The sequence below is a fragment of the Hypanus sabinus genome, chromosome 4 (assembly GCF_030144855.1).
Source record: "Hypanus sabinus isolate sHypSab1 chromosome 4, sHypSab1.hap1, whole genome shotgun sequence".
NCBI classification, from domain to species: domain Eukaryota; kingdom Metazoa; phylum Chordata; class Chondrichthyes; order Myliobatiformes; family Dasyatidae; genus Hypanus; species Hypanus sabinus.
The window spans coordinates 99,269,058-99,288,753 of record NC_082709.1 but is presented as its reverse complement, the minus strand read 5'-3'; the positions used below and the strand labels follow the sequence as shown (position 1 = coordinate 99,288,753).

General features: G+C 47.9%; 1 protein-coding gene across 1 annotated transcript in view; it reads right to left on the bottom strand.

The window, feature by feature from the left end:
- The window catches only part of adprhl1 (ADP-ribosylhydrolase like 1), a 59,132-nt gene extending 54,570 nt beyond the window's left edge, over positions 1–4,562 (bottom strand). Inside the window, exon 1 of the mRNA XM_059967714.1 lies at positions 4,349–4,562. Within this exon, the coding sequence (XP_059823697.1) occupies positions 4,349–4,562 (214 nt within the window). The remainder of the gene's footprint in view (positions 1–4,348) is intronic.
- Between the last annotated feature and the right edge of the window lie 15,134 nt (positions 4,563–19,696).

Sequence of the window (19,696 nt, the reverse complement as noted above, 5' to 3'; positions counted from 1 at the left end):
TGGACAGAGTGAAAAGCTCCATCTCGGTCAGTGTGGACGGAGTGAAAAGCTCCATCTCGGTCAGTGTGGACAGAGTGAAAAGCTCCATCTCGGTCAGTGTGGACGGAGTGAAAAGCTCCATCTCGGTCAGTGTGGACAGAGTGAAAAGCTCCATCTCGGTCAGTGTGGACAGAGTGAAAAGCTCCATCTCGGTCAGTGTGGACAGAGTGAAAAGCTCCATCTCGGTCAGTGTGGACAGAGTGAAAAGCTCCATCTCGGTCAGTGTGGACAGAGTGAAAAGCTCCATCTCGGTCAGTGTGGACACAGTGAAAAGCTCCATCTCGGTCAGTGTGGACAGAGTGAAAAGCTCCATCACAGTCAGTGTGGATAGAGTGAAAAGCTCCATCACGGTCAGTGTGGACAGAGTGAAAAGCTCCATCTCGGTCAGTGTGGACACAGTGAAAAGCTCCATCTCGGTCAGTGTGGACAGAGTGAAAAGCTCCATCACAGTCAGTGTGGATAGAGTGAAAAGCTCCATCACGGTCAGTGTGGACAGAGTGAAAAGCTCCATCTCGGTCAGTGTGGATAGAGTGAAAAGCTCCATCTCGGTCAGTGTGGACAGAGTGAAAAGCTCCATCTCGGTCAGTGTGGACACAGTGAAAAGCTCCATCTCGGTCAGTGTGGATACAGTGAAAAGCTCCATCTCGGTCAGTGTGGACAGAGTGAAAAGCTCCATCTCGGTCAGTGTGGACACAGTGAAAAGCTCCATCTCGGTCAGTGTGGATAGAGTGAAAAGCTCCATCTCGGTCAGTGTGGATAGAGTGAAAAGCTCCATCTCGGTCAGTGTGGATAGAGTGAAAAGCTCCATCTCGGTCAGTGTGGACACAGTGAAAAGCTCCATCTCGGTCAGTGTGGACGGAGTGAAAAGCTCCATCTCGGTCAGTGTGGATAGAGTGAAAAGCTCCATCTCGGTCAGTGTGGATACAGTGAAAAGCTCCATCTCGGTCAGTGTGGATAGAGTGAAAAGCTCCATCTCGGTCAGTGTGGACAGAGTGAAAAGCTCCATCTCGGTCAGTGTGGACGGAGTGAAAAGCTCCATCTCGGTCAGTGTGGACAGAGTGAAAATCTCCATCTCGGTCAGTGTGGACACAGTGAAAAGCTCCATCTCGGTCAGTGTGGACAGAGTGAAAAGCTCCATCTCGGTCAGTGTGGATACAGTGAAAAGCTCCATCTCGGTCAGTGTGGATAGAGTGAAAAGCTCCATCTCGGTCAGTGTGGACACAGTGAAAAGCTCCATCTCGGTCAGTGTGGATACAGTGAAAAGCTCCATCTCGGTCAGTGTGGATAGAGTGAAAAGCTCCATCTCGGTCAGTGTGGACACAGTGAAAAGCTCCATCTCGGTCAGTGTGGACACAGTGAAAAGCTCCATCTCGGTCAGTGTGGACACAGTGAAAAGCTCCATCTCGGTCAGTGTGGACAGAGTGAAAAGCTCCATCTCGGTCAGTGTGGACACAGTGAAAAGCTCCATCTCGGTCAGTGTGGATAGAGTGAAAAGCTCCATCTCGGTCAGTGTGGACAGAGTGAAAAGCTCCATCTCGGTCAGTGTGGACAGAGTGAAAAGCTCCATCTCGGTCAGTGTGGACACAGTGAAAAGCTCCATCTCGGTCAGTGTGGACACAGTGAAAAGCTCCATCTCGGTCAGTGTGGACACAGTGAAAAGCTCCATCTCGGTCAGTGTGGACGGAGTGAAAAGCTCCATCTCGGTCAGTGTGGACAGAGTGAAAAGCTCCATCACGGTCAGTGTGGACAGAGTGAAAAGCTCCATCTCGGTCAGTGTGGACAGAGTGAAAAGCTCCATCTCGGTCAGTGTGGACAGAGTGAAAAGCTCCATCTCGGTCAGTGTGGACAGAGTGAAAAGCTCCATCTCGGTCAGTGTGGACACAGTGAAAAGCTCCATCTCGGTCAGTGTGGACAGAGTGAAAAGCTCCATCTCGGTCAGTGTGGACAGAGTGAAAAGCTCCATCTCGGTCAGTGTGGACAGAGTGAAAAGCTCCATCTCGGTCAGTGTGGATAGAGTGAAAAGCTCCATCTCGGTCAGTGTGGACAGAGTGAAAAGCTCCATCTCGGTCAGTGTGGATAGAGTGAAAAGCTCCATCACGGTCAGTGTGGACAGAGTGAAAAGCTCCCTCTCGGTCAGTGTGGACGGAGTGAAAAGCTCCATCTCGGTCAGTGTGGACGGAGTGAAAAGCTCCATCTCGGTCAGTGTGGACACAGTGAAAAGCTCCATCTCGGTCAGTGTGGACACAGTGAAAAGCTCCATCTCGGTCAGTGTGGATAGAGTGAAAATCTCCATCTCGGTCAGTGTGGACACAGTGAAAAGCTCCATCTCGGTCAGTGTGGATACAGTGAAAAGCTCCATCTCGGTCAGTGTGGACAGAGTGAAAAGCTCCATCTCGGTCAGTGTGGACAGAGTGAAAAGCTCCATCTCGGTCAGTGTGGACAGAGTGAAAAGCTCCATCTCGGTCAGTGTGGACGGAGTGAAAAGCTCCATCTCGGTCAGTGTGGATACAGTGAAAAGCTCCATCTCGGTCAGTGTGGATACAGTGAAAAGCTCCATCTCGGTCAGTGTGGATAGAGTGAAAAGCTCCATCTCGGTCAGTGCGGACAGAGTGAAAAGCTCCATCTCGGTCAGTGTGGATACAGTGAAAAGCTCCATCTCGGTCAGTGTGGATAGAGTGAAAAGCTCCATCTCGGTCAGTGTGGATACAGTGAAAAGCTCCATCTCGGTCAGTGTGGATAGAGTGAAAAGCTCCATCTCGGTCAGTGTGGATAGAGTGAAAAGCTCCATCTCGGTCAGTGTGGACAGAGTGAAAAGCTCCATCTCGGTCAGTGTGGACAGAGTGAAAAGCTCCATCTCGGTCAGTGTGGACTCAGTGAAAAGCTCCATCTCGGTCAGTGTGGACAGAGTGAAAAGCTCCATCTCGGTCAGTGTGGACAGAGTGAAAAGCTCCATCTCGGTCAGTGTGGACAGAGTGAAAAGCTCCATCTCGGTCAGTGTGGACAGAGTGAAAAGCTCCATCTCGGTCAGTGTGGACACAGTGAAAAGCTCCATCTCGGTCAGTGTGGACAGAGTGAAAAGCTCCATCTCGGTCAGTGTGGATACAGTGAAAAGCTCCATCTCGGTCAGTGTGGACAGAGTGAAAAGCTCCATCTCGGTCAGTGTGGACAGAGTGAAAAGCTCCATCTCGGTCAGTGTGGACACAGTGAAAAGCTCCATCTCGGTCAGTGTGGACAGAGTGAAAAGCTCCATCTCGGTCAGTGTGGATACAGTGAAAAGCTCCATCTCGGTCAGTGTGGACAGAGTGAAAAGCTCCATCTCGGTCAGTGTGGATACAGTGAAAAGCTCCATCTCGGTCAGTGTGGATACAGTGAAAAGCTCCATCTCGGTCAGTGTGGACAGAGTGAAAAGCTCCATCTCGGTCAGTGTGGACATAGTGAAAAGCTCCATCTCGGTCAGTGTGGACAGAGTGAAAAGCTCCATCTCGGTCAGTGTGGATAGAGTGAAAAGCTCCATCTCGGTCAGTGTGGTTAGAGTGAAAAGCTCCATCACGGTCAGTGTGGTTAGAGTGAAAAGCTCCATCACGGTCAGTGTGGACAGAGTGAAAAGCTCCATCTCGGTCAGTGTGGATAGAGTGAAAAGCTCCATCTCGGTCAGTGTGGACACAGTGAAAAGCTCCATCTCGGTCAGTGTGGACAGAGTGAAAAGCTCCATCTCGGTCAGTGTGGATAGAGTGAAAAGCTCCATCTCGGTCAGTGTGGACAGAGTGAAAAGCTCCATCTCGGTCAGTGTGGTTAGAGTGAAAAGCTCCATCACGGTCAGTGTGGTTAGAGTGAAAAGCTCCATCACGGTCAGTGTGGACAGAGTGAAAAGCTCCATCTCGGTCAGTGTGGATAGAGTGAAAAGCTCCATCTCGGTCAGTGTGGATAGAGTGAAAAGCTCCATCTCGGTCAGTGTGGATAGAGTGAAAAGCTCCATCTCGGTCAGTGTGGACAGAGTGAAAAGCTCCATCTCGGTCAGTGTGGATATAGTGAAAAGCTCCATCTCGGTCAGTGTGATAATAACCAATGCCTTTCCTTTTCCCCAGATTTTAGTAATCACCTACACACTCAGGACAACTTACAGCGACCAATTAACCTACTGATCCACACGTTTCTGGGATGTAAGAGTAACCACGTCAGAAGGAAAGGCACAAATTAACAGCGAGAGGGTTTATCTGAAAGAGTAACCCTTGTGTATTGGGGAACAGGTACCTATCATAAGGATCCGATGGTTCAGTCAAGCATAAAGTTGTTCTCATTAAATTCTTACCTGATACAAGTGTCTCTGCTGTCACTATGTGCATGACTGTATTGTCACTGACAGGCCACTCTTCGGCTGATACTGTTATCCCTTCCAATCCACCCAGAGCTTTCAGCTCAGAGAGAATGACCACACCTGAAGAACATTTCTCCCACCTGGAATTCCTGTAGCCCAGCGCGTCACCAACTCCACCCAGTACCATGGCAGCCTTGTAGAGTTCCATTGCTGGGAATGAATTCCAATGCTTTGCCTTGGAGAATATATCAGGGAGTTCAGGCCATCCCCTGGGAGTAGCTCTCTGCACTGGTTAGTTTGTTATATATAGAGTCTCAAGTGCAGCTTCAAACTTCTGCAGACTGTCTGTTGATATCAACATTCTCTCCCACTGTAATCAGCTGGAGTATTTTTGGAAACAACACTCAGTCCCATTGAATAGCAATTAGCTAACACACAGTTTATATTGCTTACCATCTCAGAAATAAATATTGTCTGATGCCTTTGTACTATAATGGAGGAATGCCCCAAATGGAATTTGCTTTTATCTTTGTGATTTTCCATGTTAACCATTCCATACAGTGCAGGCTCCCCATCTCCAAATAACTCATCCATGCTCTCTCACTCTTTCCGCAAGTAATGTTCCAACATTTTCTGTTTCTAGTATTCCATTGGAGCCCCAGTGACCACCAGGACACTGAGAAGCAAATAAGTTGAGCAGATCTGGAAAGGTACAAAAATAACAGGGCTGTTGTCATGGGTGATTTCAGCTTCCCTAATACTGACTGGCATCTCCTTAGAGGAAAAGGTTTTGGAGGAACAGAATTTGTTAGGTGTGTCCAGAAAGGATTCCTGACATAGTATATGAACAAGCAGACTGGAAGAGAGGGCATACTGGGTCTAGTAATGGGTAACGAATCTGATCAGGTAGCAAACTTCTTGGTGGGCGAACATTTCAGAGACAGTGACTACAACTTTCTGACCTTTAGGAAACCCATGGGTAAAGTTTAGAGCAGATGATATGAGAAGTGCTTAATTGGATGAGGGCTAATTACAATGGTGTTAGGCAGGAACTGGGGAGCATAAATTGGGAACAGGTGTTTTTGCAAAGGTTTCTATCGGTACATTTAATGTCAGAGAAATATATACATCTTGAAATTTTTTTTCTTTGCAGCCTCAAAACAGAGTGCCCCGAAGAATGAATGTTAAATATTAGAACCCCAAAGCCCCCCCAGCTCCCCTCTCACACACGTAAGCAGCAGCAAAGCAACAATCCCCCCCACCAGCAAAAACAAGCATCGGTGCCCTCACCGAGTACTCAAGCGTGCAGCAAATCATCAATACAGACACGGTCTTACAGTACCCCAAAGACTACACGTTCACCTGGCATTTGACATACCACGGGCTCTCTCCCACTAAGAAGGGAAAAAGGAATGGCTCCATTTCACAGCAAGAGGGGAGACATAACAAACAACTCACTGATTTATGATGTTAAAATTCTGTTACATCGCTTTTTCCGAGCTCTGTGTCCAAAGAACTCAGGTGTCTAGGCACACAGCCAGCAGCCAGCTCGCTGCTTTCAATCTTCTATGTACTCCCATGATACACGACTTCCTGGAGAGGCACCGACCTCGAGCCTGCCCACCACCAGAGCCTCGAAATCCCAGAACCCCGAAGGCACGCTAGTCTTCTCGGCCGCGTCCTTGGTATATCGAATAGCAGCCAGTCATGAGACCTCGAGAATGGGTCCCATTCCCGCAAAGAGCCACAGTCAGTGTGTAACTCCAGGTCAGGGTCTTCAAAAGAACCTAGAAAGGGAAAATAGAGATATTAAAGACAGAAATACATGAGAAGACCTTGGTAGGTAGGATGAGGGAAATTGCAAGGAATTCTACACCTTCACGAAGAACTGGAGGATGACTGAATTAGGGGTAAGCCTGCTCAGGGATAAAGGGGAAAACATGTGCCTGGAGGTGGAGGAGTTAGGGGAGGTCTTCACTAGTGAATACTTCACTTCAATATTCACCAGTAGGAGGGAATTTGATTCATGTTGAGGTTAAAAAGAATTGGTGTTGGATTTTCTGAAAAACGTTAGGATAGACAAATCCCTGGAGCTGATGGGTTATGTCCCAGATTACTACAGGGTGGCAGGGAAGGGATAGCTGGGACATTGGCAATGGTCTTTGCATCCTCTATAGCCACAGGATTAGTACCAGAGGAATGGAAGAGTTCAAGAAAAGTAATCGGATAATCCTGGAAATGATACTCCCATGAGTGGGACAGGAGTTTGGAGAATCATAGTTTTATTGGGGATAGTCAGCATCCTTTTTGAGGGATAGGCCATGTCACGTGAACCTAATCAAATATTTTTAGGAGGTGGCAGAACAGATTGATGGAGATAGAGCTGTGGATGTGATGTATGTGGATCTTAGCAAGGCGTTTGACAAGGCGCATTATGGTAGACTCGTCAAGAAAGTCAAGAGGCATGGAAGCACAGCTGAGTGGATACAGAATTAGCTGACCCACAGAAGCAGAGGGTGATAGTAGAGTGAGAACATTTTGCATGGAGGTTCGTGTCTAGTGGTGTTCCTTACTGATCTATCCTGAGACCCCTTTACTTGTGACTTTTATAAATGACTTGAATGGAGGAGTGTTTACATGTGACACAAAGGTTGGAGGTTCTATGAAGGATGTCACAGTTACAAGAACATATAGTTGGAATGCAGAGTTAGGAGGAGAAATAGTCAATGGGGTTCAATCTGGAAAAGGGTGAAATGATACATCTTGGAAGATTGAAGCTGAAGGTAGAGTACATGATTAACGGCAGGATTATACCACACCTAAGAGTATGGTGTTTATTTCAGGCCACCTCATTATCGGAAGGATGTGGAAGCTTTCGAAAGAGTGCTGAGGAGACTTACGAGCTCAGAGAGCATGACGGCATGAGCTAAAGCTCTGCTCCTTGTAGGTCAAGAGGTGACTCGATAAAAATGATAAAAGTAGACAGCCAGTAATTTTTTTATCAGGACAGAAATGGCCAACACCAGAGGACATCCATTTAAGGTGAGTGGAGGAAAGCTTAGGGGAGATGTCACAGGTAGTGTTTTTTAAAATTTTGTAACACAGAGTGGAGGGTAGAGGAGCAACACTTCATACCCTGTCTGAAGAACCACCAACACGATGGCATAAACATTGATTTCTCCTTCTCGTAAACATTCTTTCCCTCTCCCTTCCCTCTTCCAATCACCAGTCTAGCCTCTTACCTCTTCTCCTCACCTGCCTATGACTTCTGCCTGGTGTCCCTCACATAGAAATCTACAGCAAATTACAGGCCCTTCAGCCCACAATGCTGTGCCAATCACGAAGCCTACTCTAGTAACTGCCTAGAATTTCCTTACCACACAGCCGCCTGTTTTTCTAAGCTCTATTTACCTATCTAACAGTCTCCTAAAAGTACTCACTTTCACCACCGTCACTGGCTGCCCATTCCACGCACCCACCACTCTCAGCATAAAAAAAACTTACCTCTGACATCCCCCTGTACCTACTTCCAAGCACTTTAGAACTATGCCTCCTCATGTTAACCATTTCAGCCCTGGGAAAAAGCCTCTGACTATCCATACCACCTATGCCTCTCATCATCTTATACACCTCTATCAGGTCACCTCTCATCCTCCGTCACTCCAAGGTAAAAGGCCAAGTTAGATAGAGCTGTGGACCTCCCCCCCATCCCTTCCCACCGATCTTCCTCCTGGCACTTATCCTTGTAAGCGGAACAAGTGCTACACCTGCCCTTACACTTCCTCCCTCACCACCATTCAGGGCCCCAGACAGTCCTTCCAGGTGAGGCGACACTTCACCTGTGAGTCGGCTGGTGTGGTATACTGTGTCCGGTGTCTCCCGGTGTGGCCTTTTATATATTGGTGAGACCCGACGCAGACTGGGAGACCATTTCTCTGAACACCTACGCTCGGTCAGCCAGAGAAAGCAGGATCTCCCAGTGGCCACACATTTTAATTCCACGTTCCATTCCCATTCTGATATGTCTATCCATGGCCTCCTCTATTGTCAAAAATGAAGTCACACTCAGGTTGGAGGAACAACACCTTATATACAGGCTGGGTAGTCTCCAACCTGATGGCATGAACATTGACTTCTCTAACATCCGTTAATGCCCCTCCTCCCCTTCTTACCCCATCCCTGACATATTTAGTTGTTTGCCTGTTCTCCATCTCCCTCTGGTGCTCCCCTCACCCTATCTTTCTCCCTCGGCCTCCCGTGCCATGATCCTTTCCCTTCTCTAGCTCTGTATCACTTTCACCGATCACCTTTCCAGCTCTTAGCTTCATCCCACCACCCATCTTCTCCTATCATTTCGCATTTCCCTGTCCCCCCACTACTTTCAAACCTCTTACTATCTTTCCTTTCAGTTAGTCCTGACGAAGGGTCTCAGCCCGAAACGCCAACAGTGCTTCTATAGATGCTGCCTATAGAATTGCCAAAGCCAGTGCCGCCTTTGGGAGACTCCGTGAGAATGTATGGGAGCGGAGAGGACTCAGCCTTACCACCAAGCTGAAGGTCTACCGAGCAGTGGTTCTCACCACCCTCCTCTATGCCAGTGAGACCTGGACTGTCTACAGCAGACACGCTAAACAGCTCAACCACTTCCACTTGAGCTGCCTCCGCAGACTTCTCCACGTACGATGGCAGGACAAAGTCCCAGACACGGAGGTCCTGGAGCAGGCTAGCACCCACAGCGTCTACACCCTCCTACAGAAAGCCCAAGCCAGATGGGCTGGCCATGTCGTCAGGATGTCTGACAGTCGACTACCACAACAGCTGCTGTATGGAGAGCTGAGCCAGGGCAAGCACTCAGTTGGAGGGCAGAAGAAATGTTTCAAAGGCTGCCTCAAAGTGTCCCTCAAAGACCTCAACATCAATACCAGTAGCTGGGAATTGCTTGCTCTGGACTGCCCAACCTGGTGGAGCAGGACCACTAAAGGAACGTATGCAGCAGAAATCAGATGCACCGCAGAGGCTCAGAGGAAACGCGCTAGGCTCGAGCTACCTCCACTTCCACTGCAGCACCTACCCTCATGTGTCCCACATGTGGGCGAGCTTTCAGGGCCCGGATTGGCCTCACCAGTCACCTCCGGGCCCACAGTCACAAACCCTCCACCTGACAGAAGTCGTGGTCGTCTTCGACTCCGAAGGATGAACAACAACAATAACAACAAAATGCTGCCTGACCTGCTGTGTTCCAACAGCATTTTGTGTGTGTTGTTTGAACATCCTTGTAAATCTCCTCTGCACCCTTTCTATAGTTTCCACATCCTTCCTGTAGTGAGGTGAGCAGAACTGAGCACAGTACTCCAAGTGGTCTTACATAGCATTAACATTTCCTCATAGCTCCTTTTCTCCTCTCCTGTCAGATTCCTCTTCTCCAGTCCTTTACCTTTCCCACCCACCTGACTTCACCTGTCACCTTCCAGCTCGCCTCCCCCCCGCCCCCAACCCCCCTCACCTTTTTATTCTGGCATCTTCCTCCTTCCTTTCCAGTCCTGATGAAGGGTCTCAGCCTGAAACGTTGACTGTTTATTCATTTCCAAAGATGCTGTCTGACCTTGAGTTCCACCAGCATTTTGTGTGTGTTGCTCTAGATTTCAGCATCTGCAGAATCTCATGTGTTTTTCTGACTCTCATAGAAAAGACTATGGGCTGAGTACAAATAATGGGAGGAGAGGGGCTTCACTTTGTGGAAGAAGAATATCTTTGCAACAAGCCAGTCTTGGTGCCTTGTACTGCCCCTGGCATTTGCACTTTATTTTGTATTTGCCTTTGGCTACAGTTACAGTATGAAACCCTTTCAGAAGGAAAATCACCATCAAAACAGCATAAACTGAACTACTGAGCAGATTTGGTTGCAAAGTTGGGTTGAGATTCATGGGTTTATATCACAGAAACAGGACCTTCAGCCACCATTTGCTCCCGGTGCGGCCTTCTATGTATTGGTGAGATCCGGCGCAGACTGGGAAACCGTTTTGCTGAACACCTACGTTCAGTCCACCAGAGAAAGCAGGATCTCCCAGTGGCCACACCTTTTAATTCCACATCCCATTCTCATTCTGATATGTTTCCTGTACTGTCAAGATGAAGCCACACTCAGGTTGGAGGAACAACACCTTATATTCCATCGGGGTAGCCATTCCATCTGGCATGAACATTGATTTCTCTAATTTCCGATATTGGCCCCCTCCCCTTCTTACCCCATCCATTATCTATCTATCTATTTATTTATTATTTTTCCCCTTTTCTCTTTTCTCTCTCTTTTTTTCTTTCTGTCCTTCTCACAATCACTCTTTGCCTGTTTCTCCATCTCCCTCTGGTGCTCCCCTCCCCCTTTCTTTCTCCCTAGGCCTCCCATCCCATGATCCTTTCCCTTCTCCGGCTCTGTATTCCTGTTGCCAATCACCTTTCCAGCTTCATCCCTCCCCCTCCTGTCTTCTCCTATCATTTTGGATCTCCCTCTCCCCCTCCCACTTTCAAATCTCTTACTATCTCTTCTTTTAGTTAGTCCTGACGAAGGGTCTCAGCCCGAAACGTCAACTGTACTTTTTCCTATAGATGCTGCCTGGCCTGCTGTGTTCCACCAGCATTTTGTGTGTGTTGCTTGAATTTCCAGCATCTGCAGATTTCCCCATGTTTGCTTTCCCTATAACCCATGCTCTCAAGTCCTCACAGCATCACTTCGTTGACATAGTTAGGCGTGGTGGCAATGCATGACTCATTGTGTCCATGGGTGGGTCAGGACAGAAGTCCTTTTGCTGAGTGACATATTCTATTTTCAAAGCTGATCCTGGAACATAGCCAACACAGGGGGGGGATTAATGACAAAATAAGAGCTGTTGGAACCCCAGCAAAAACTAAAGATAGTTCTCCAGTCAGGCATGGGCCACCTGTGGAGAGATAAAGCCAGTCAGAGTATCAGTTGTGTATCCTCCAAAAATGGAAGGGATTGACAGACATTGAAGGTGGTAATTATAAACAGAAGCTGAGAGTGGGTTGGTGCAGGTGGCCATGCAAGTCAAAAGATGACTAACCAGTAAGATAGGATCACATACAAATATGAGAAAACATTATTACTGATCTTGTTCATAAAACACATACTATCTATTACCTTCATTCAAGGGCTGTGGGCTTTGCCAATCCCTCATTGCCCTTGAGAAGGTAGCAGTGAGCTGCCTCCTTGGCCAGCTGTATTCTGTTGTGGGAATACACAAAAAGAGAAGTTCCAGGATTTCAAGCCAGAAACACTGAAGGAACATCTGTTGGGGTCCGGTCCGGAGCCCGCCTTCCGGGTCTTGCTCCAGTCCGCGCGCTCCGGACTCTGGGCCTTGCAGCCAGCCCTCCTGTCACCCAGAGGCATTGGATCATCTTGGCTTAAGGAGGTACACCTGTTGCCTATTAGGGGGCAGGTGTTTATAAGGGGCCCGGGGACAGAGCCTAGTTGTGGAGTCGTCCTGTTCCAAAGCCAGTTTAACCCATTCTGTACCTGGATCACCGGCTCTGAATCCCGCTCTGTACCTGGACCACCGGCTCTGAATCCTACTCTGTACCTGGACCGCCGGCTCTGAATCCCGCTCTGTACCTGGATCACCGGCTCTGAATCCCGCTCTGTACCTGGACCGCCGGCTCTGAATCCCGCTCTGTACCTGGACCGCCGGCTCTGAATCCTGCTCTGTGCCTGGACCGCCGGCTCTGAATCCTGTCTAGAAACATAGAAAATAGGTGAAGGAGTAGGCCATTTGGCCCTTTGAGCCTGCATCGCCATTCAGTATGATCATGGCTGATCATCCAACTCAGAACCCTGTACCTGCTTTCTCTCCATACCCCCTGATCCCTTTAGCCACAAGGGCCATATCTAACTTCCTCTTAAATATAGCCAATGAACCGGCCTCAACTGTTTCCTGTGGCAGACAATTCCACAGATTCACCACCCTCTGTGTGAAGAAGTTTTTCCTCATCTCAGTGCTAAAAGGCTTCCCCTTTATCCTTAAACTGCGACCCCTCGTTCTGGACTCCCCCAACATCGGAAACAATCTTCCTGCATCTAGCCTGTCCAATCCCTTTAGAATTTTATACGTTTCAATAAGATCCCCCCTCAATCTTCTAAATTCCAGTGAGTATTAGCCTAGTCGATCCAGTCTTTCTTCATATGAAAGTCCTGCCATCCCAGGAATCAATCTGGTGAATCTTCTCTGTACTCCCTCTATGGCAAGAATGTCTTTCCTCAGAATAGGGGACCAAAACTGCACACAATATTCTAGGTGCAGTCTCACCAAGGCCTTGTACAACTGCAGTCGAACCTCCCTGCTCCTGTACTCAAATCCTCTTGCTATGAATGCCAACATACCATTTGCCTTGTTCACCGCCTGCTGTACCTGCATGCCCACCTTCAATGACTGGTGTACAATGACACCCAGGTCTCGTTGCACCTCCCCTTTTCCTAATCGGCCACCGTTCAGGTAATAATCTGTTTTCCTGTTCTTGCAACCAATGTGGATAACCTCACATTTATCCTCATTAAGTTGCATCTGCCATGAATTTGCCCACTCACCTAACCTATCCAAGTCACCCTGCATCCTTTTAGCATCCTCCTCACAGCTAACACCGCCGCCCAGCTTCATGTCATCCGCAAACTGTAAACTGTCTGTATCCTGCTCTGCCCTGCTTGCCGGTCTGTTCTGTGTATGTTCTGTCTGGTTGGTCTTATTCCCCTGCTTCTCTCCTGTGTGCTGGTCCTACTGTTCTGCCTTATTTGTCTTGCTCACACTGCCACACTGTCGGTTGCCTTTCCCAATTTACCGGTGTGTCACGGTAGTCCTGCTGCTCACCCTGGACCCAGTTTCCTTCTGATCCCTTGCCTCTGTCAGGCAGATCCGGCCGGACTGCCGCTGCCCAGCGGGGGTTCTACCCTTTCCTACCCGTTGCCTCTGTCAGGTAGGTCTGGCTGGACCGCTGCTGCCCGGTGGGGGTTCTGCCCTTTCCACCTATTGCTCCCTAAGGTTTGTGCCCCGCACCTGCCCAGGTGTCTGTGCCTTGCCCAGGCCTCTGTGTTTTCCACCCGGGAGGCGGCCCGCCCTAGGGACTCCTACCCTTTCCTCCCCTCGTTTCCCATGGATTGTGCCCCGCACCTGCCCAGGTGTCCGCGACTGGCGCAGGCCTCCGTGTTTTCCGCCTGGGAGGCGGCCCTGCCTGGGATCCATGTGGCCCACCATGAGGAACCCTCCTGTCTGCCACGAACTCTGGGACCCTCCCGCCTCACCTGACCTCTGGGATCCAGCCCCACCTGCCTTACCCCTTTCATGCCATGGCATCCCCATCCTGTCCTACCCCTAGTACTTCAGTGTCTGCGTCCTGCATTTGGGTCCAATCCTGCCCCCGTTCCTGACAACATCAGTGTTCCAAATCAAGTTGAATCCATTGACGCGTGTGCATGTACATGTACATGTAACCCAGGTTAATTAAACCCGAAGGTGTAACGTTAAAAAGCTCCACCTGCGGAGAGATGAAAATAAGGTTTACCGAACTAACGGGGGAGGGGAGTTACGCGAGAAGGAGGATTGGCCGACACAGCAGACTATTAGAAACTAAACATATAAACTTAAGAGTGGAATGAGTAGTATCTCTACCCTACTTACTTGAAAACCTCAGGGTGAAACCGCTGGAGGAGAGTCGAAAGCGATAAAAGATCTATTGAAGCTACAGCTGTAACAAGACAATATCGGCAGAGACGCGAGTCCAACGTCTCTAACAGGTAACCGGGAATTGGTTCTGTTAAATCACGCCAAGGCGTTTAGTAACTTTTTTGTGTCAGTGTTGTGAATCGACCTCCGTGAATGATCAACTATTTCATCCAATGAAACAAGCTGGTGGGCCACCCAGTATCGAAGAGCCAGTGCGGGAACGTAGAGGGACCTGATGACAGAGGGATTTAATGCGGCCGCATGTACAACTTTATTTTCATTCGAAGGATCCAAATTAGATTTTCTGCAAGAACAGATTTTTTTATTTGCAAAGACTTTGATAAGTTATTGAACGAGATTTACTTTGTTTAAAAGTTGTGATGTTGGAGAATCATAGTGAAAGGGGTTAAGATATGTAGACATACTTTTTGAATTTGAATTTCGATTTGTAGATATACTGACTTGAACTGAAACTGAATACTAAATAGGAATTCAATTAGTTTTCTCTCTAATAGAGGAAAGGGTAAGGTTAATTCTGTAAACCTTTAAATAGAGAATAACACTAGATCTAATTAGAGAAATTAGAGTATCAACAGTTATTCTAATGAATATCACTGATTCTGACTAAATGGGAATTTGTTTTTTGTTGATTTGAGATTGTTGAATATTGGAATTTGGAATTGTTTTTATGTAAACATTTTGTCCATCTTGTTATTTTAAAACTAACCTCCGGATGTGTGTGTGTTTTCTATTCACTGCCTGGTTCTGATATCTAGGGCTTCTGATGGTCTACGAGCACCCAGTATAGTACCGTATAATTTGATTTTCTCATAAACAGTGCAGCAACCAGTCACCCAAGACAAGACCACCTCGACACAGATGTTACATACAGATAGAATGCAAAATCCACGGCAATACCACAGGCATGTATGTACAAGATATACACACATGAAACTTATGCCATACAGCACAAAGTAAAAACAAAGAAGCACGGAAAGACAAGTCCATTTAATGGATTTGTGATTAAGGTAACTGAAGAAGATATCCATGTCCATAGCCACCTGAAGGTTAATAGGATGGTAATGAAGACCCAAGGCATGATTGCCTTCGTTAGTTCAGGATGTCAAGGCTGACTAGGTAACTTCGAGGAAATCTGCAGATGCTGGACATTCAAGCAACACACACAAAATGCTAGTGGAACACAGCAGGCCAGGCAGCATCTATAGGGAGAAGCACTGTCAACGTTTCGGGCTGAGACCCTTCGTCAGGACTTGTCAGGTAACTCGTTCAGTGTGAAGAAAGTTAAAACTGAGTAGAGGTGAACCCTACTCAGAGAAAAGTTACAAAATTAGAGGGAAAATCCAACAAGGCTTCACTGGATTCCTTAGAGGGTGCAAAAAACTCACAGGCAAAGTCAAAATCCAACAAAACATTAACTAGAGTTTCAGAAACTAGCAATTCCTACAAACAAAGGCAAAGCTTCACTCACAGAAGATGATTCCAAGACTGAACAAAGAAACAAGGGACATGGAACTTGTATAGGGCTACGACCAAGGCACAGGTAATAACAACAAACTAATAATTAGCCTAATAGACAAGTGAGCAGGAAGGGTTTGGCTTTGTCACCTCTTCCTCCTTCTGGTGAAGAGATAAGGTTCGATTGTTCCCTCTCTACGGCCAGCTCCTGATGACCCAGGACGATCAGGATGGTGGTGGTAAGCCAGGATCAGGTCTGGGTCTCAGATGTGTGGTACTGACACTCGAGTCCAGTCTTCTGGACTATATCCTTCTCAGCTGGTCGGTGACCACGATGTCAGGAGTCAAGCAGCCTCCTCACGGTACAAGCAGGACCACTACCTACAATGCAAGGGAGGGGACTGGAGAGGACAGGAGAGATCACCACTGGTCTCACCTGGGAAATGCTCTCGCTGGCCTAGGCAGAATCAACCAGTACATGGCAGGGTTGACCCATCTGATGATCTTAAATAGCCCAATGAGTCTGAGCTAATTTTCTGGACTCCACTCAAAAAGCGAACCGCGAGGAAGGCTATCAGCAGCTATAGCTGGAGCAACAATCGTGAATTAGATAGCAGGGAAGGTTCAGGCACAAAAGAGAGACACGGCCTAGCGGAGTGGTCATCGACGGAGTGATCTGAGGCAGGGTGGTAGGGCTTTGCCGATAACAGGTCGAGGCGAGGTAAGTTACCTGTGAGGGATAAAACAGGAAGTATGTCTGTGAGGCCAGTGTACTGTACGGCGTGTCAGATGTGGGAAGTCTGGGGGACTCCCAGCCTCCCAGATGGCCACATATGTGCCAGGTTTGTCGAGCTGCTGCTCCTTAGGGACCGGGCTAGGAACTGGAGATGGAGCTCGGTGACCTTTCTCTAGTCAGAGAGAGTGAGGAGGTAATAGAGAGCAGCTACAGGCAGGTTGTCACGCAGGGGCCTGGGGAGACAGATAAGTGGGTAACAGGAGGGGGAAGGGCAAGAGTCAGATACTAGTGAATACCCCTGTGGCTGTTCCCCTTAACAATAAGCATTCCTGTTTGAGTACTGCTGAGGTGACAACCTAGCTGGGGGAAGCGGCAGTGGATGTGCCTCTGGCACAGAGTCTGGCCCTGTGGCTCAGAAGAGTAGGGAAGGGAAGAGGAAGGCAGTAGTGATAGGGGACTCTATAGTCAGGGGGTCAGACAGGTGATTCTGTGGACGCAGGAAAGAAACGCGGATGGTAGTTTGTCTCCCAGGTGCCAGGGTCCGGGATGTTTCTGATCACGTCCACGATATCCTGAAGTAGGAAGGAGAACAGCCAGAGGTCATGGTACATATTGGTACCAATGACACAGGCAGGAAGTCCTGAAAACAGAATACAGGCAGTTAGGAAGAAAGTTGAGAAGCAGGACCTCAAAGGTAGTAATCTCGGGATTACTGCCTGTGCCACGTGACAGCGAGAATAGGAATAGAATAAGGTGGAGGATAAATGCGTGGCTGAGGGATTGGAGCGGGGGCAGGGATTCAAGTTTCTGGATCATTGGGACCTATTTTGGGGCAGGTGTGACCTGTACAAAAAGGACGGGTTGCACTTGAACCCCAGGGGGACCAATATCCTGGTGGGGAGGTTTGCTAAGGCTATTGGGAGGAGTTTAAACTAGAATTGCTGGAGGGTGGGAACCGAACTGAAGAGACAGAGGAAGAGGCAGTTGGCTCACAAATAGAGAAAGCTTGGAGACAGTGTGAGAGGGAGGATAGGCAGGTGATAGAGAAGGGATGTGCTCAGACCAATGGTTTGAGATGTGTCTAATTTAATGCAAGAAACATCATGAACAAAGCTGATGAGCTTAGAGCGTGGATCAGTACTTGGAGCTATCATGTTGTGGCATTTACAGAGACTTGGATGGCTCAGGGACAGGAATGATTACTTTGAGAGTCAGGCTTTAGAAAGGACAGGGAGGGAGGCAAAAGAGGTGGGGGCGTGGCACTGCTGATCAGAGATCGTGTGGGAGCTGCAGATAAAGAGGAAGGCATGGAGGGATTGTCTACTGAGTCTCTGTGGGTGGAAGTTAGAAACAGGAAGGGGTAAATAACTCTACTGGGTGCTTTTTATAGACCACCCAATAGTAACAGGGATATCGAGGTGCAGATAGGGAGACAGATTCTGAAAAGGTGAAATAATAACAGAGTTGTCGTGGTGGAAGATTTTAATTCCCCAAATATCGATTAGCATCTCCCTAGAACAAGGGATTTAGATGGGGTGGATTTTGTTCAGCGTGTTCAGGAAGGTTTCCTGACACAATATGTAGATAAACCTACAAGATGAGAGGCTGTACTTGATCTGGGATTGGGAAATGAACCTGGTCACGTGTCAGGCCTCTCAGTGGGAGAACATTTTGGAGATAGTGATCACAATTCTAACTCCTTCACCATAGCATTGGAGAAGGATAGGAAAAGACAAGTTAGGAAAGCATTTAATTGGAGTAAGGGGAAATATGAGGCTATCAGGAAGGAACTTGGAAGCATAAATTGGGAGCAGATGTTCTCCAGGAAATGTACGGCAGAAATGTGGCAAATGTTCAGGGGATAGTTGCGTGGGGTTCTGCATAGGTACATTCCAATGAGACAGGGAAAGGATGGTAGGGTATAGGAACTGTGGTGTACAAAGACTGTTGAAAAGAAGAGAAGAAATGAAAAGCTTATGAAAGGTTGAAAAAATTAGGTAATGATAGAGATCTAGAAGATTATAAGGCTAGCAGGAATGAGCTTAAGATTGAAATTAGGAGAGCCAGAAGGGGCCATGAGAAGGCCTTGGTGAACAGGATTAAGGAAAACCCCAAGGCATTCTACAAGTATGTGAAGAGCAAGAGGATACGACATGAGAGAATAGGACCAATCAGGTGTGACAGTGGAAGAGTGTATATGGAACTGGAGGAGATAGCAGAGGCATTTAATGAATACTTTGCTTCAGTATTCACTACAGAAAAGGATCTTAGCGACTGTAGGGATGACTTACAGTGGACTGAAAAGCTTGAGCATGTAGATATTAAGGAAGAGGATGTACTGGAGCTTTCGGAAAGCATCATATTGGATAAGTCTCCAGGATCAGACGAGATGTACCTCAGGCTACTGTGGGAGGTGAGGGAGGAGATTGCTGAGCCTCTGGCGATGATCTTTGCATCATCAATGGGGACTGTCCAGGTTCCGGAGGATTGGAGGGTTGAAGATGTTATTCCCTTATTCAAGAAATGGATTAGAGCTAGCCCAGGAAATTATAGACCAGTGAGTCTTACCTCAGTGGTTGGTAAGTTGATGGAGAAGATCCCAAGAGGCAGGATTTATGAACATTTGGAGAGGTATTATACGATTAGAAATAGTCAGCGTGGCTTTGTCAAGGGCAGGTCATGCCTTACGAGCCTGATTGAATTTTTTGAGGATGTGACTAAACACATTGATGAAGGAAGTGCAGTAGATGTAGTGTATATGGATTTCAGCAAGGCATTTGATAAGGTACCCCATGCAAGGCTTATTGAGAAAGTAAGGAGGCATGGGATCCAAGGGCTTTGTGGTGCTAGAACTGGCTTGCCCACAGAAGGCAAAGAGTGGTTGTAGACAGGTCATGGAGGTCGGTGACCAGTGGGGTGCCTCAGGGATCTGTTGTGGGACCCTTACTCTTCATGATTTTTATAAATGACCTGGATGATGAAGTGGAGGGATGAGTTAGTAAGTTTGCTGATGACACAAAGGTTGGGGGTGTTGTGGATAATGTGGAGGGCTGTCAGAGGTTACAACGGGACATTGATAGGATGCAAAACTGGGCTGAGAAGTGGCAGATGGACTTCAACCCAGATAAGTGGGTGTGTGGCGACCCACCTTCTGCGCAGGTGAACTGGCTCACAAATAGTCAGCGCGGGGGAGCGACTTTGGTAATGCACCTCTGACGTCATTTCCGCCCGGAGAGGGCGGGTGCTAGGGACTAAATGCCAGCGCCGCGATGTTTGAATAGTTTCGAAACAGCTTACTGACTGCATGTCATTATTTCAGTGCTGTGTGTAGCACATCACTACATTGGTGACCCCGACGGTCCAAACGGGATTTGGACCAAAGATGACCGACTCTTCATCTGTTCA